The 17,972-nt window shown below is 36.0% G+C and overlaps 1 protein-coding gene across 4 annotated transcripts in view; it reads right to left on the reverse strand.

Moving 5' to 3' along the window:
- IMMP1L (inner mitochondrial membrane peptidase subunit 1) overlaps positions 1-17,972 on the reverse strand; it is a 37,407-nt gene that overhangs the window by 16,497 nt on the left and 2,938 nt on the right. For 2 of the 4 annotated variants that reach the window (XM_054828927.1, XM_054828925.1), the window contains exons 2-4: positions 4,093-4,229; positions 3,326-3,414; positions 2,298-2,424 (exon numbers count right to left, since the gene is read on the reverse strand). In XM_054828927.1, coding sequence (XP_054684902.1) covers positions 2,298-2,424; positions 3,326-3,414; positions 4,093-4,197 — 321 coding nt within the window. In that variant the 5' untranslated portion in view covers positions 4,198-4,229. Of the gene's footprint in view, positions 1-2,297; positions 2,425-3,325; positions 3,415-4,092; positions 4,230-9,822; positions 9,963-14,126; positions 14,583-17,972 lie in introns of those variants that run through there. The other 2 variants (XM_054828924.1, XM_054828926.1) reach the window with 2 other exon arrangements.

The following is a 17,972-nucleotide window of genomic DNA, read 5'->3' on the forward strand; positions in this document are numbered from 1 at the left end:
TTTGGGATCTTCAGCAATCTTGTTTGGTTGGTTTTTGGTTTTGTGGGGGATTTTGGGTTTTGGTTTTTTTTTTTTTTGTTCCCCACAAACCCAGCTCAGGTTAATTCTTCTCAAGGAAGTATCAGCAAAACAAATAACCAGTTCTCTGTACATCTGCTCCTGCTATTTGCTTTGAAGAATTTTGTGTTTGAATTCAAAGTGCATAACACAGTGATTCACTAAAATAAGGAACCTGATTAGACAATTATCTAAACACAGACACGTATCACTTTTTCCCTCCCCAACAAGAACAATTTACTTAGTGAATAATCCAGTGTAAGGTATGAGCGTAAAGTGCAGATATCTATGTTGAGAATATACTCTTCTGTAAAGGATACATTTCCTGAACAGATAGAAAGATCTACCTCTTCAACAACCACTAAAGATAGGAGGAAAACAGATACGCACTAACAAACAAAAGCATTTCCATTTAGATCATTTCTCCCCCTAGATACAAGTTATGAAGAACTAAGAAAGCTTGCATGTCACTGTGCTGTATGTCCACACATTAACCTTTTCGAAAAACATACACAGGAAAACAGGAATTGGAGTCTGCATTCCTCATCCTCTCATTCTCTTTACACTTTATATTAAAATTGAAGACAAGAAATCTTACACCTAGGGCAGAAAGTGTTCTGCTGGGTATTTGATTACCTCAGAGTTTCCAGAACAGCTGACATCCTGTTAAGTACAAACCTTTCCTGAACTTCCTTTTCAAGACTAAGACAAGGAAAGATGATGATGCTCAAAGAAACTCAGTTTGTGTCTTCTATCAGTGTACACAGAATTCAGGTTTCCATTTCAGGTTGTTATGCTGTGGGAAATTCGTATTTCATCTAAATTACTACTCCCATAGGAGCTAGAAAATTTCTTCAACTTCGTAAGAAAGGTGGGTTGGGCGTTTTTGTTTGGTTTTTTCCTTCGTTAAGTGGTAACACAATGTGGTTTATGGAAAAACTAAATGCTCTGTCTTCCCCTTCAAAAGGTAAGAGAGAATGAGCTCCTTTCTGTCCACAAGTGACACGAATGTGAACAGAAGCACTTGATCAGAAGGGCAGATCAGAGGCAGGTGCCTGAAATTTCCTGCCTCAACACTGGAGTGGAAAACACAACAAATTCAACCCCTCAGAAGAGGGTAAGAACCATATCCTTGCTTTCTGGTCCTACGTCTTGACTAAATCCAGACACCAAATCTAGACACAATGTTGACAAGGATTTTGTCATCGATTTTAGTAAGGACAGACTCCACTTCGCTGCTTAATACAAATGAAGCAATGGTACCTGAAGGCATACTGGTGAAGTTGGCCATCTTTATGGTAGCTAAACTCTTTAATGGACTTATCTATCATAAGCAGTGGCTGGCTGCAAGGAGCATTCCATAAACTTCTCTACCTTTACAGCACAGGACTTCAGCTGTGGGCCAGATGCTAATTCTTCTTACGCTAATTATGAGGATGAAGTGGATGTGAAAAGGCAACAGAGTATCTTTTAAGATTCAAAGCACCTGTGCAAAATCTGATGTCTCCACAAGGTGCTGAACAGAGGTAATAGTCAAACATCCTTTTGGGAAAAAAAACCCTACATTTTTCTGTCATCAGGATTTCTGACAATTTTTCTAATGATAGCCTAAAAACAACTTGCTGAAAACATTTTGTCACAAATCTTTCCAAACTTCTGTTAAGTCTGTCTTGCACAAGGACAAGTAAGTATTAAGAATATTTTTTTCCTTTTTATTTCATCTTTCTACCTGACTTTTTGGACAAGTTAGGAAAACTACTACTTTCCAACCACAGTCAGAAAAGTTTAAATATTGTTACATTGAAATACACAGATACACTAAAGTATAATTTTGAAAGCAAAATCCTCAAAGCTATTGCAGAGACAAAATTTTCACTTCTTTGTGTTTAAAATACAGAAACAGTCTTGCCTTAAGACCAAGCCCTTGGGTCTGCCATCTGTACTGCACTTTATGCAGGGAATTTTAGAGTATTCTTCCAGGGAAGAAGACCTAAGCAAAGGGCAGAGCAAAAATATCATCTGCCTGCACTTGCTACAGAGACAAAAGACCCTGGGAAAGAGCTTGCCATGAACAGAGTTGACAAATTACAACATTTTACTGTACATATACAAGAAGAAAAATAATTTATGTACATCATACTTTATGATTTATGAGGATACTCAAATATTGCAAATCCTTTACAGACTACCAGGCCTACTTAAGTAATCATTAATTTACAAAGCAAGAAACTAATACTTACATAGCTGTGACTCTTAAGGAAATCTGAAGGGTTGCTTGTGCAGACTTTATCCCCTTCCAAGCCAATTACTCTTTTACAGATATTTGATTTGGGATCATTTGGGCTTTTCACAATTACAATATCTCCTCTGAGAGGAAAAAACAAAAACAGAAGAACTCTAAGTACAAACTATTTGGTTGAATACACGTGCATCAATGTGTATACTCCAAAAATATTCATGTACATTAAAGATACTTCCTTCTGCTGAAAATCCTTGTCTACAATATTGTTCCTTCATTTTTACTCAGGGTGCAATTTTACACATGGTTTTTTAAGTAGGTTTGGAGAGATTTTTATTTATACCCTTTATAAAACATTTAAGACCACATTTTAATTGACAATGCTCTCACAAAAAGAATGCCACAACTTGATGCTGTTGCCACATATATATGAAATGGAACAGATTCTGTGTTCCTAAAGGTTATTCTTCCAGTGGAACTCCAAATAATCTAACCTGACTTTGTAAGACCTTGTATTACTTTTGCCTCCTGATTATATACATTAGATTGTACAGTGAAATAGTCCACCACAAAACGGGCAAGGGCATTGACCCTACCGAGCTGTACAACACAGTAATAAAATCACATTTGATAGACAGTATGTATACCATTTGTTCACTTTACTAACAACTTATCTGAGCACAGCGATATCGACAGCTTGGTTTGCAAATAAGACAAAACTGCTTAGAGAGGAGAAGTTATATTCACACAATAGAACTGTTTCAGGAAAAAAGAGGGGACGTATTTCCATTTTTTGGACAAAGCTGTAAAAGTGACATGGACTACATCCTAAATGAGCTCTGACAAGTTGTTCAATGGGCTGTATGTGCTGATTACTTTAACTTCCATCAAACACAATGAGAGGAGATCTATGAAAAATTACAATTTAGAAGCAGAAGAATATATGAAAAATAAAGGACAGATAGAATGTAGCTCTTGACAAGCTCTGGCAAACAGAATGTAAAATCTAGTCTCAACAAAGGAGCATACTTTCGAATGCAATAAAAGTGGCGGCTAAGGTTCTCCGAAAAGACAATATCAGAATTTTGAATGGTTGGTTCCATTGAAGGTCCAGAACACTGCAAATTAAAAATAAATGAGAAAAAAAATTATTATTTCCAAGTACTTTTATCTAAAAGACATTAATATTCAAATTATTTGCTAATAAATTAGAAAAGGTGTAATGTAAAGAACAACTAGAAAAGTGAGAATTGGTCCTGCACTGTGCGAGGTGCTACGAGCCCCTGAGGATTCATTTCAGCACCTAATCTGCAGGAAATTATTTGGAGCAGCACTCAGAGCTCTGCCAGCTTACCCCTTTCTTCAGGCTCTGTAAAAGAGAAGCATCACAGCAGCTGCAAGAACAGCTCACAACCAAAATCCACTATATCCAGCAGCAGTATCTGCTAGGTTTAGAAACAGGAAGGCAGGGGCAAAATAGCCAGAAATCTGCCCAGAGGTGGAAACAAGAGCATTTCCTATGGCATTATTAATGACTCCAGTCTTTCTGAAAGAACGTACTTTCTGCAAAATCGGTTTCCCATTTGCTTCAGTGACACCTCAAGCAGTAACTTGGCAAAAAATATGCAATAACTTTCATAAAGGTCAGACCTGCCTCCAAAAAAATAGGCATTTACTAAACACATTTTGAAAAAGCTTTAAAAAAAATGAAGAAACCTGAAATACTGGCATTATCACATGTAACAATTTATTATATTTTTTATTTTCTTTGAAATGTCATGAAAATGAAAAGTTACCACAACAATTCCTCCAAGGTACTCAAAGGCACAATGCGCTATGCAGCCATATTGCACAGTATACCCAAGAAATCGAAAGGTTTTTCCTAGGACATTGCGAAGCATGGTACAGTGTACGTCGTTCAGCTGGTTCTAGTCTATAGTAAAACAGAAGAATATCATTGATTTGATAACAAACAACCTAACATTTACAAAACTATCTTTTGTAGCTAAACAACCGATGGACAATATTTAACAAACAAAAAACAGTGAATAAAACCAACAAATAATCAGATATATCTGAGGAGATGAATATAGTTTAAACTGAAATGCCATCAAGAAGTCTTTAGTTTACAACACAGATGTGTACAATCAATTGACCCCTCTCATCAGCTTAGTAGTAAGAGTTAGTTGAGTAGGAGCTGAAACAAAAACAAACCAAAAAAAACCACAACACCTTTGCCAAACTAGAGAAATTAATGGGAAAGAATGCTGTCAGTGCTCTCCACTGACTCAGCTGGGCTCCTTTTACTCAAGACTGCAACCAGGCTTACCTGCCACATGTCTAAATATCTGCAGTAGTTCTGACAACATCCTCCCCTCCACTAGGCTTGGCCCAATGGAATCTGGAGAGCTGTAATCATACCTTTCACACAGGCTTTGACTTCCTGACTGGACCACATATTGTAACTCAGATGCAGTTATTTATTAAATAACACTTGACAGAGTTGTTTTAATCAAGTAAAGACAGTGCAACTTAAATCACTGTTTTTCTTCAAGCACTAGTATTTAACTGAATACTCGACAACAAAACAGAGAAGCATCAAACCATCTGAAGTGATCTGAAGATATTTCACAACTGAAATTACATTCACAGAAAACTGCAGTAATCAAGCAGTCAACCAAAACTTCAAAAACAACCTGACGACCAACCAAATGAAAATAGGCTTGAAGAACTAGACAAAATTAAAGATAATGGAGTCCTGAATGGTTTGCCTAAATATATCTAGAAAAAAAAATACAGTTGTCGATAATATTTCTGGAGGTTTTGCAAAGCTTTCCTTTGACTAGATATTCATTACCAAAACACTTGCATATAAAAATAAGGCATTAGGTCTTTCTGTTCTCAGCTCTAGTACAGTGGCATAAGTTCTGCAGCACATAAAAGGACTCAGTAAATATCTTTGGATCCTCCCTCCCAAATATTTACATTAAACTCTGATGACTAATTGCAATTACTGCAATATTAATCTAACTCATATACCTCCTTACACCAATATTTAAGAATTTAATATATATTTCTAGTTAAGGAAGTGGAAAACACACATACTGAAGTAATGAAAGCAAGTCTTACATTCCGCAAGAAACCTGTCCCCCTTAAACTCAGTATCAGCTTTACCATGAATTAAAGCCACAGCAAGATTTCCCTCATTTACTAAGATGGGTCAATATAGCTTGCTAAACAAATGCAGTAAGTTAAAAACAAAAGAAAAATGCTGCATGTACAATATGCCCTACTTAATAATGAAGACCTCCCCTTCTATATTTCATGACTTTTTGCTATTTAAATGCAGGCATTTAAAAGCGCATAGCTTTACTTGCACAACTCTCTATGAGTTAATGGGAATTTTGCCTGAATATAGTCAAAAGTGTCTTTAGTTCTTTGCATTTAGTATTCATTTATAAAGAAAAAAAAGACCATTCTTGGGGGAAAACGTTCTCTACTAAGCTCATTTCCTTGTTCCAAAATGTTTTTAAAAAAAAAAGTTGGTTTTTTTTTTTTACATAAAAGATCTCCAGAATAAACCCACTTAAACCAATCAGTGATTAATCATCCTTAATATTAGCTAACGAGTTTTGCAGTAGTGAACCAAAACACAACAGAAAACAGAAGTCTTGAATTGTTCCATTAGCACGTGCAGCGCCCAGCACGCTGCAGGACACCCTGTAGAAACTGAAACAGTTCTGCCGTAAAAGAAATGTGCTTTCAGCAGAATTTATTCTGGAGAACCAGAAAAGCATTTTGCTCTTCTCAACTCAGTATGCTATGAAAAGCACGGCCCAACTCCTTGGTCTCAGGGCCAGAAATGTGTTACAGGTGATAAAAGGAAGATGAAGTGACAACAGATTGATTAGAGTTGCACAACTAGTGTGAATTAACAACCACAAGTATCTTTTGAGATAAGTACATCATCAATAGTTCTTAACAGCACCTGCTAGAAAGGCAGCCTCACATTGCTTCTCAGACAGAAAAATACAGCACAACCATCCTGTATTTCAGATCTATACTATTCAGAAACCTTACATTAATATATTAAGACAGCACAGAATGCAGGCACCTGTGGATATTAAGGTAAAAAGGAATTGTATAAACATTGTATTACATTGACCAGAGCAGCTAGATGTTGTTGATCGTGCCAAATGGAATGGTAACAACAGACTCATTGAAAGAAACTGTAAACCTCTCATGCCAACAGCTATTAGGCTATGACTAAAATATTTTTTTATTATGAAACTACAAACAATTGTTCTATGTCTCTGAAAACTTATTTTCAAAGTTTTGAACTGGTTTCCTGCTAGACTCTGGATGGCACGTGCTTCCCACTAGTTACACTGAACACATTTCGTTTCTCTCTGATGTCTCTGAGTAACTCTGAATTGGGAGGGATAGATTAGTAAATTATTCAAGGAAACACAGGGTTCAGAGTGAGCTTTGCCTACTGCTAGAGCTGCCATGGTATAAAACTAGCCACAAGGATGGAACATGAGTGAAGAGGTCTCAAGTTTTGTTCCAGGTTCTCTTAAAATAAATTCTTAAGCCTTGAGACATGGATTTCACCAGTCCCAGTTTATAAATGTAGCGCGCTGGATTTTTTTTTAAATGCTCAGGCTTATCAGATGTTTGTGATAATGATTAAAAAAATTCTTAGCTCTTGTATAAGGCTTTTTATTACCACTCAAGAAAGTTAATTTTGAATTAAGGCTTATACATACACACCTAGATTATACACAGTTTGAACCTGACAAGATAACTTCAGAGGGTTTGGGGGGGTTTGTTTTTAACAGTAAGGTCCATCTTTAGACATCTATTGTTCATTCCACAGAATAACTGTCCTGAAAGTTTCCGTGTAGTTTTAAGTAACAACTTCTAATTAAGTGAATGGTTGTAGTAAACCCAGTCAAAAAACCAAACCAAACAAACAACTCTAGTTTATTAAAAAAAAACCCACAGAATATTTATGTTACAATTGCTCTAGCTTAAGCATCAGTAAAATATAATTGTTTCCTCAGAAACCTATTTATCAGTACATTCTTAAAACAATGCCATATTGTTGATCACAAGAAGGTAACCGGCTGAACATTTTTCCACATCACACAATTAATTTTAATCAAAGTGCTGTCAGCAGGCAACTCCACCAGATACAGCATAAGACCATTAAGCACAATAAAACAAATAATTTAAGTCACAGGGCCCTTGAAAACTTAATGGATCTGTTGTATAAACATCCTTATCACAGAACTAACGGCATTAAACCTGTTGTAATTACTTCCAGGTACTACCTGCTATCATATAGTAGGTAGCTGAAAATTTTATACTGATATAGACATTGTTTTTATACCAAACATAGACATTGATTAAAAAAGGTTACACATCCATATTTATCACACAGAATACAATTTGGTTATTTTACAAGAATGGTATTATTTATCCCCTGCAGCAAATAAAATGCAAAATATAATTACTATTATCTTCTCTTCCCTTTTCCTTACATAGTCTATGCCTTCATCATTTCAGATTTTTTTTTTGTTTGTTTGTTTATAAAATTAATCACAGCTAGCAGGGTGGAAATCACTTTGAGCCTCATGAATGACATCCAAGAGATGGGAAAGGATTAGTTCTCAGTTGCTGCCAGTTATAGCGCCAGGTGGCTTTTTCTGCAGTGAAGGTGTTACCGATAATCCCATTACATTGGTACTAAATCTTGCAGACATCAAAATTATCACCAAGGTTCCTTTTCATCCCATCCTTTCCAAATGACTGGAAGTCGCTTCACCTGAAAGAAGTCAAATCCACATGCAGCTGCTGTTTTAGCAGCCAGCGGACTCCCTGAGAATGCCAATCGTGATCCAATTTCGCTGTGCTGGTGGCCCCCTATTCCCTGTCCAATAATACATCTGTTAAAAAATCCTACAGCTACAAATCAACTTTAATCCTACCAGGGACCTCATGTTGGTCTTGTCTTCCAAAAAGGCAGCAGGTTTTGCCATCTATCTCTGCTAGTGTCTGGGGAATACTCTTTAAATCCCAGCCCTACTTAGAAGAATAAGCTAAGGATCACAAAACATGACCTCAAAAACCCTGATATGACTATATTCTGACCCAGAGGCATTCATTCTAGGTGAAGATTAGAACTTTGCATAATAAGATTACACAGCAAGTGAATGATATCAAGGGACTATCCATATGCAGCCGCCTGGTTTTCTATAGACAGCCTGTGCTCTGCAATATGCAGTGCAGACGAAACAGAGCTTGGTCTTTCTAGCTGAAATAAAATAGATTCACATAAATTAGTTGGCCATTTCCAGATTCCTAAATCCCCTATTACATCTTTTATTGACAGCTCCTGTGAGGATAGCACAAATGGTATTCTCTTTGTATTCTTTGCTTCTGTAACAATCGCACTCTGAGGGAAATATACATTGGTTGTCTAGAAATTAACATCTTGTTTGCTGTAATCTTGGATTACAATTAACTGTGTACATAATAAAATTAGGAAATCAATGAGCAGATTTATCATTTCTAGATAACCAATGGCATTGTGTAAGACAGTTTAACATATGGTGCCAAAAATGTGAATACAGGAAAAGCAAAGTCGCAGCCAATGAAAGTATGACTAAACAAATTATTGGACTTGATATTAAATAGAATTTTCACTGTAATAAAAAATTTCCAGTCACATTTGCTGCTTCCTAATTCTGCATTTTCACTGAATATTTAGCAACAGTCTATCAGTTTTTCCTTAGCTAACAGAAACTCCTCTCCTAACATTCTCCACTTCTAAGTGGACACCTTTCTTCACCCGAGCTAATCCCATAACTTGCACTATCTCTTTCCAAAAAAGTCACTCTGAGATTATGATTTTTTTAAAAAAATCCCAAAACCGAAAACAAACCTGCACATTGACTAGGGTATTTAAATATTTATGCTTGAGCTGTTATTTATATTAAGCTATTCTTTTAAAACTTCTACATAAAATTAATGTTGCAGGTGCTAGAATAGTGAAGGGTATGTATCACATTTATTGGGAAAGATTCTTCCCATATCAGATACAAAGCTTAATAAATATAAAGATGTTTTAAATATTCTGAGGATTCGAAACATCTAAAGCAAAACAAGGACCAATCTTCAAAAGGTCTTTCCATGCAGGGGGTGAGGCAGAACTTGATTTGTATTTCTAGTGGTTGGTTTTCTCAAGAAGAAACACTGGATTCAGTCTGACAAATCTGAAACAGCTTGGTGATATGCTGGAAGAGAAGATTATTTTTCCACATTATCTCTACTAGGCACTGACAGTTTGTCTCCAAGAAGTGGTCCTTCATCTACTGATCTCAAGCTGACAAGGAGCTCAATCCTGTAAACATAAATTCACATAATGCAATCCTCGGGTGTTAAACAACTAGAGACTACCTACATAAGAATGAGCAATTTTTCAAAACAGATTTCAAGTAGTTCTCAGTGGCTCTGTTTACCTTTGGGAAGCAACTCTTAACAATCCCACAACCCTGTATAAAACACTGTATTAATGGTCAGATGCATTCCAGGGCTTCTATCTTCCTCTGCAGCTCTGTATGCTCATCTTTGCTGAACAGTGAAATCCAAAGAGCTGAGCAAAGGCATGGTTGCACATGGCAAGTTTGAGCCTCTGAGGGATGCTGAAATATTCACTTAACAGTTTCCTTTAACAATGTCAAAGTCAGGACAAACGCCAAAGGTCTGACAGACAGCACGGTCACTTTCCTGGTGACTGAGAAAAAATACACTATGTGACAAGGGTCAGATAAATGCATATAGCTCAGAATACAGTTATCTTAAATTTCAAAAAACTCACTGTCTTGAGACATAGACATGTAAACATTTAAAATTAATTCTAATTAAGACAGAGTTATAAGTCCAAATTTCACATTAGGCACTTAAAATCTACGACCCTACAGAAACCAGAGTTGCCCATGGCTCACATGTCCCCTGCACTCCCCAGTGGTGACCCACCTTCTGGAAATGTGCAGGTATTTTTGGAAATACTACTCAAAGCACTGAATAGAAGAGGGGTAAATAATTCCCCTATGCACTGGCAAGTAAAAAGGCCGTTTACTTAAAATATTTGTCAAAGAGGATTGTTTGCTGGTAAAAAAACCCAAAACCAACAAAACCACCACAAACAAAACGACAAATCCCCTCCACATCAAAAAAGCAACTTATGTACACCATCAGCAAAACTGTTTAGAAAGAAATAGAAGTGTCTTAATCTTATCCCCAGTGTTAGTCTCAGATTAGAATGCCATCACTGAAGAGTACTCCACAGTGGTTTATGAACACGGAAATCATACACTTTGAGATCTTAACACAAATAGTAAATCAAACCTATTATTAAACATTTGAAAAATACAAAAGCAAAAAACAAGACCAGTTTTAGCACTGTCAGAAAATATAATAGTAACAAAGAATCTTTCTGTATGTTCATCAATACTTCCCAGTTATGAGCATCAGCTTCTAATGAAATACCTTATGCATACTCTGCATTAAAAGATGTATTAAAAACAGGAGGAAGGAAACACGGTCAGAGAAAAGTGAGCTCAGTATTTACATTTTCAAGTTACCTGAACAGAAGAAAAATGCAAATCAAGTGCTTGTCACTGCTGTTATTCTACAAAAATTTTGACAGCTTTCCCAAATTGTTTTTTAGCTACAAAGTTCTAAATACACACATGTACATGGATTCAACTACTTGTTTTTTTCATAGCACAAGCTGTATTTCATGTGAGTTTATGCAGTAAAAATAAACTGTAATCAGTACTTTTTCTCATTGCTCAATACAATTTTATTAGTGATTTCTGAGCTGGTTTATATATAAAACACAAGTTCTGTAAGTTCTTCTCCACTTACAGATACAAGTATTAAAAAAAGTTCCAAACATCAATAGATGAGTGCAATGATATTCAGTCTAAGTTAATCCCCAGACATCCAAATCCATGAATAAAAATTCATCAGTTTTAAATACACTGAGCCTATTAAGCAAGAACAAAAGCATATGCACAAAAGAGCTTTTAATATATTTCAAAGCCCACAAGAGCCATGGTCTCATTAAAATTATAAATTACACAAACATGGAATAAAGATTCAAACTGCAGTGCAGCTAAGCAGATTACAGAAAACCCCGCGTTCCATATGATAACACACCATGGCCCTCCCAGATGGGGGCTTGGAACAAAAAGGCCATCACTGCAGCTAGGGAAAACCTCCTTGTGATCTCTGGTTTCTGTTCAGCAGATGACAGCCAAATAATATGTTGATTATTCTGTTTGTGCTGCTAAGCTTGTAAGATGGAATAAAAGCGATATGATCTATTGTGAACTCAATGCTAATGTGTTGCTCCACTCATAAATAATATACTGAATTTATTCTGAAACTATCTTTTTATCTGAGTTCCAGGTTTTAAATGCATGAACTAAAATAAAAAGCCAGCATAAACTATTATTTAATTTGATGGTTTAAAGTAAAAAATACAACTGACACAATATTAAGTGAGAAAACTGACTACTTAGTGAATTAAATAAGTAGAGGTACCTTTCTCAAAATTAGCAAATGATTATATGCTGCGGTGCAGAGTACCTGCAAGACGCTGAGCACACTCCAGCCCCACAAACTGGATTATCATTGATACCAAGCAGATTACAAAAAAGGGCCTATATGGCTTATTTTACCACAGATAACCACCCCAAATCCAAGTGTCAAATGAGGACACAAGTACTTGTAAAACAGAAAAATACTACAGAAAGAATCACTGTATAACTTCACTAATGTCACATCTCCCTGACTGAATTGCTGTCTTAAAAACTGCTTAAGTTTTTAGTAAGCGATCAGATTTTACTTTATTTAAGTTTACTAATTTGGCTTGCCCTTTCTTTCATAATACACTGCCTTTCTAAAAGGAAACACAATGACTGGTCATACGGGTCCTTTCACAAATATCGTGTACACACTGAGAAGACTGGTGGTCTTCCTATAATTTAATGTTTGTGAAGTTTAGCTCTTTTATGCCAGAAATGTTAAAAATTCTATGAAAAAATATCATTGCTGCTTGGCAATAGCATGAGAACATCAAGATCAAACGCTGCTTCACACTTCTTGAACTGATGGAAGCACAGTTGATAAAGAGAAATGGTGGAAACATGCAGCTCCAAGAGTGTGCAACAGCTTTCTCAGAAACATAAAAATGTATTTAAAGGAAGCTCAATTACCTTTCTTCCTTTGCTAGGGACACAGAGACAGCTCTAATTCACAGAAATAATGAAAATATGGAAACCAAAGAGATATTAGAATCAAGTACATGTAAGTCTTAAGACTAAAAATTCAGATAAATTACTTCCTCCAGGAGGAGTCCTCCATTGCAACGAAAGAACACATATTCATTATTTTCACACAGAAACAAGATATGACCCTGAAATAATTAGTGAAGCTCACATTTACCCTCACAACTACAATCTTAAGTCTCTCCCATTTACCATACAGTATTGTAAGTTATTCTGCAGTTACCAGTTACAGTATTATTATTTCTATGACCTTGATGATCTTCAGTTTCCCTCAATATGTTTCAGTTTCTACAACTTTAAATATTAATTTATTTTTATTCCTCTTATTTACATAATCTCATGCAAAATATTACTTGGGGGGAAAAAAAATGGTAGCAGGCATGCAACCCAAGCACCTTCTTACAATATATTTATATTTCTATAACCAAAGCTTTTTTCATATTCTTATGAAATTCATATAATAAAAAGGTTTCAACAATAAAACAAACTTTTCCAGCTACCATCACAGCACTAATATATAAGCTAGCAAAAGCTAACTCAAGTCAACACAAACTTCAATACATTACTGAGCAGATAACTTGGCTCGAGCAGATAGTATCACCTTTGTGATTCTCAAACAGAGAAGCAGAAGGCAGCTAGCTTGCTTAGGTAGCCCTGCTCCTAGATACCTGCTCCTGAAATGGGATTTCAGCAAATACAGCAGTTTTGACATGGAACTGGCAGGCTCAGTACAGGAGATGGAATAAGCTGAATCCATTGAGATAAAGAATATTGAAAGTTTGCTAAAATACAGCTTGGCTACAAAAAAGCCAGATATCCAGTGTTTTCTGCTTTTTTTCCCATCATGGTATTATTCCAAATTTGGAACAATAAAAGATTTCTTAAGTAGCCAGCAGTGGATCTGGCTTTTTATTTTTAAAGTGAGTACAACAGTCACGTCTTTTGAAAAGCAAGCAAGACTTCCGTCTCTGTGCTCAGAAAAGGTATAGTTACACAGGTCTACAGAATTATTTACAGCAGCACATCTTGGTTCATCCTCCATTCTATGGATGGGGATGATACTGTGCAACTAGATGGAAATCCATCAAATACGTCTGAATGTTCCTATGACTCTGCAGTATCTTGTCCTCAGCGGAACCTGAGGGTTGTACACTTTTGTGAAGCCACTGACCAACATAACTATGTGGGAAAGCCAGAACATGGCTTATCAGACATGCAAAGATTGAGTAGTTCATAAATGTAAGACAGAATGGGCACAGAAGTCACAACAATCAGAATGCATCAGCGGCCGGAACACTGGAAAGGTGAGGTTGCACGTTTGTGGGACTCACCAAGAAGTTACATCTTTACATGTAAGCACATTGGCAAAGATTCCCATCTTTGCTATCATCGAGGTTTTGAGATTTATTTTCAATTAACTGTCAGTTCATCATTCTATCCCAGAGCAGGAACTTTCTGAATCTCACCTAGCGTGCCTGTCATTACTTCAACAGACGTCAGAGCCAGTTGTTGAAAGCTAAGCCGAAAAGCAGTGTTAGCAATACAGGTCCTACACTTCAGCACAGTAGTCAGAAGTTACCTGTAAGCATAAGAATAGTTAACAATAACATTTCTTTATATAAGAGGGGAGGTCAGGCAGGTGGGGCTGTGCAACTAGAAGACTTATCACTCAGATTTTGTTTGATTTTAAATTCAGAAACTACTGCAGAAATACTTCTTGTTGAAACATTACTGTTTGTTTTTAACTAACATTAGAAGAGAGGGGAAAAAAATACTCTGTTATGAAAACTCCTTAAAAATATTTCAGCAAGCAGAGATGAGCTACAATCACCTCTGATCTATGATCAGTTAAATCTTTTCTGGCCATGGGCAGGCCTCAAGTGCTTTGCCAAAGCATTTCACAGGTTTCAGGTCTCACAATTTTGCAGAGATGATGGACAAACAAGCTAAATTCCGCCCCCCCCCGCCCAAAAGAGCACCTTCTATAAAATCCCAGAATGTAGGTGAGGAGCAAACATTGCCTGTATTCCAGTAGATTTGTAATACAAATAACATTTGGAATTGGTTATTTGGAATAATGCCTTTGAAGGCTAAAAGCGCTAACAACCGAGCAGAAAACATAACAACTTTTTTGAAATCCAAAATGTGCCAATTCTTAACCTTTGTTAATACCAGTGTATCAGGAAAAAACGCTATAGCAGCTATAAATTAATTTCAATGATACATATATTTTTACAGATACGAAGTGAATCTTAGGCTCTAAAAGCATATGTAAGTTATTTTGTACTTTTGCATAAACTGCACTAATATAAATGACATTAAGAAACCCAACAGCTATTAAACCTTTCCTTTCCATAAATTGTAATTATCTACATTATTTACCTGGCTTTAGAAATGCCTATTTAATTAAATATGTGAATCAGATACAGTTGGAAGACAAAAAACAAAGACTCAAAATACCAAAGCATTTAAATTATGTTCTTCCAGTTGAAACAAAGTTTACTCTTCACTTCTTCCATTGATACGCTGAAGTGACAAACTGTTTTATTCTCTGAGGGCAGCCATTTGTAGTCGATATGAAATGGATTTCTCGATGTTAAGCATCTGAAAAGGCCAGATTCAATCTGTCTTAATTTCTAGTTTTTAATCCTGAAGTAAGCTTTATAGGGACATGCAACCCAGTACGGAAAATATTACAGAATATCAAAAGCCATAATACAAATAATAGTCCTTTTCTAGGTGTTGTTTGAGGTTTTCCCATCGCTTTTAGTCTTATCTTACAAGTATTTTTAAATTAATATTATCTTTTTTTAAAAAAAGATAATTCCTCTTATGATAAACAGAAGGAAAATAATGCCTATGAAATACACCACCAATCTGTATGACATTAAGACAGTACATTCAACTTACAACTCATTTTCAATATTACTGTTCTGCAAGTTTCAGTAATACCATGCTGTACATTTTTATAATCTGAAATTACAGAAATATTTTTTTATGATTTATTAAACCACTGTCTTCAGCACATATCACTAACTCATGTCTCCTAATTTATTTGCTTCTATTTTAAAAGAGCTGTTTAAATTTGACACAGGTTCAAAATTTTATCACTGTTGTTCAGTATGCACACAGGGATGCGTTTAAGTAACATCTAGAGGCTTTCTGAAGAAAATCACATCATGTTTTATATAATATCATACAACTGGTATGTCTTAAACCCTCCCACTAATCCTCGCGTTTTCCACAGACTGATTGGATAAGTAGTCTTTAAGCTTTTTCATACTGAAAAAAACCCCAAGTCTTTTGGTGTCAGAACTTCCAGGATTAAACATTCTTTCCAGTTGTTGGCTCATGGCCTGAAGATCCCGCACTTTCAAACTTATCCCATTCTAGCTAGTTCAAAGATCAGGAAAATGAAGCCATCTTCTTTGCAGCCATAATCCATGACCCATGCTGTTAGATACTTAAGAACATCTCAAAAGCAAACTACCTTGTTTCAGCTCCCAGCAGGAGCTCAGCAGGGCACTGGATCACATGACTGCGAGCCCTACCTAGTCAGGTGACTCAATAGCTAATCTGATTTGGTGACTATAAAACTTTAATCAGTACAGTCTAATACCATCACATTCCAGAACTGAGGAGGGAAGCAGCTTGGCGATGTAACAGCAAACACTAAGAAGATTATAAATTAGAACTGCCACTAGGATGCAATTTTCTAGTTCTCCCTCCCATACATAAACCCAACAGAAAAATATTACTGAAAACTGATCAGGCTGACGTACAGTTTTGAAACAAAATGGACTGATGCGTTTTATTCCAAAATGGATAGCATTTTGCTCATTGCCACAGAAGGACAAGAGCATACACTGATTCTTACAAGGCACAATTAAATCATAGCAAAAACATTTATTTGAAATCAAGGAAAGGAAAACAAAACACGCACATCAAAAACATCATCTTGTTGAGAAACACTGCTCAAACAATACAGCCTCACCTTGCATTAACTGAAGGTCCTATGAGTTTATATCTGCAACCCATGTAGGCTGCATGCGGTAAACAAAGGGGAGAGGCAATGACAGCCACAGCAGATGTGTTTCCTCTTATCAAGCACAAAATATATAAAGCATACTTTAAGAAGCATTGCTATTTTGGGTACACTAGGATTTTCACCAAATCCAGAGGCTACAGCCTTTGAAATGACAAAGATACTTGCAGATCAAATTCCAAGCATACCTTTTCCCAAATGTTTTGATTGCTCTCTCACTCACCCATTGTATTCCCTCCATTTTTTCCTTAGGGAATTCTCACCCAAAATCCTCTTAATCCATGTTACAATCTGCATTTGGCATAGGCAAGTAGTTGAATTGGCTCAGTGAGTTTACAAGAAATAGAAAATGGAGAGCTTGATTTCTTTATACTAGAGTTAGGATTTGCAGTTAAAATTGACATAAACATTTGATCAGGTCTACATGATAATAAGCGAGCTGCAAGAAATAGTCGATTATTCTACAGTTTAAGGCATCCCAATCTAGACACAAAAGTTTAGACTTCTCCATTTTACAATGAGCTGAGTACAACCATAGTCAGTTGCCATACTTCTGCTGACAAGAAATAACTTGCTAAGACATTTCCTAATCACTAGCAGTATCTCCATGTTCTTTAGTTTCTCTGCATTTCAGTTCCATCCCTAGAGCAGGACTAATAGGACTTATCTACCTACTAATGTGTATTTCAGGATGAGGGGGTTTTTATATAGTAATATCTAGAGTTATAATTCCTGCAATCTTGCTTTCTCATCTGTCAGCCGCTAATGGGATCTTTTACAACAGCTGGAAATTCATCTTTTTGAAAGTGGACAGGTGACCATAAGCAAACTTTTAGTATCATCCAAAGAGAGTGGAAAAGCTATTGTTATCCCTGAAAATGAAACACCATTGACTTAAAAATAAAGACAATTGCATACAAGCACTTTCTTCTCTACCTGCATTTCATTTCAGACAAAAGTCAGGCATTGTAAGTGATGTTTTCACAAGTACCTATTCACTTGTAAAGCTTTATTGTATTAAATAGCTGCAGTTTTTTAAAATTAATTCCTCAAAAAAAGAGCTTATTTCCACCTGCTTCCTAAATCAGTAGGACTTTAACTGTACCCATCATTTTAAAATGTGACAGACGAAAGTGAACATCATGAACAGAACTACTGCAATACTTTTTAAAAGTTCAGTTCTTATACTGAAAAACTAGTTCTACTTCTCCAATTTTTTTGTAATATTGGAAACAGTCTCTCCTGTTCTAAGTTACATTGTAAGAGA

The sequence above is a fragment of the Grus americana genome, chromosome 5 (assembly GCF_028858705.1).
Source record: "Grus americana isolate bGruAme1 chromosome 5, bGruAme1.mat, whole genome shotgun sequence".
Classification (NCBI taxonomy): Eukaryota; Metazoa; Chordata; class Aves; order Gruiformes; family Gruidae; genus Grus; species Grus americana.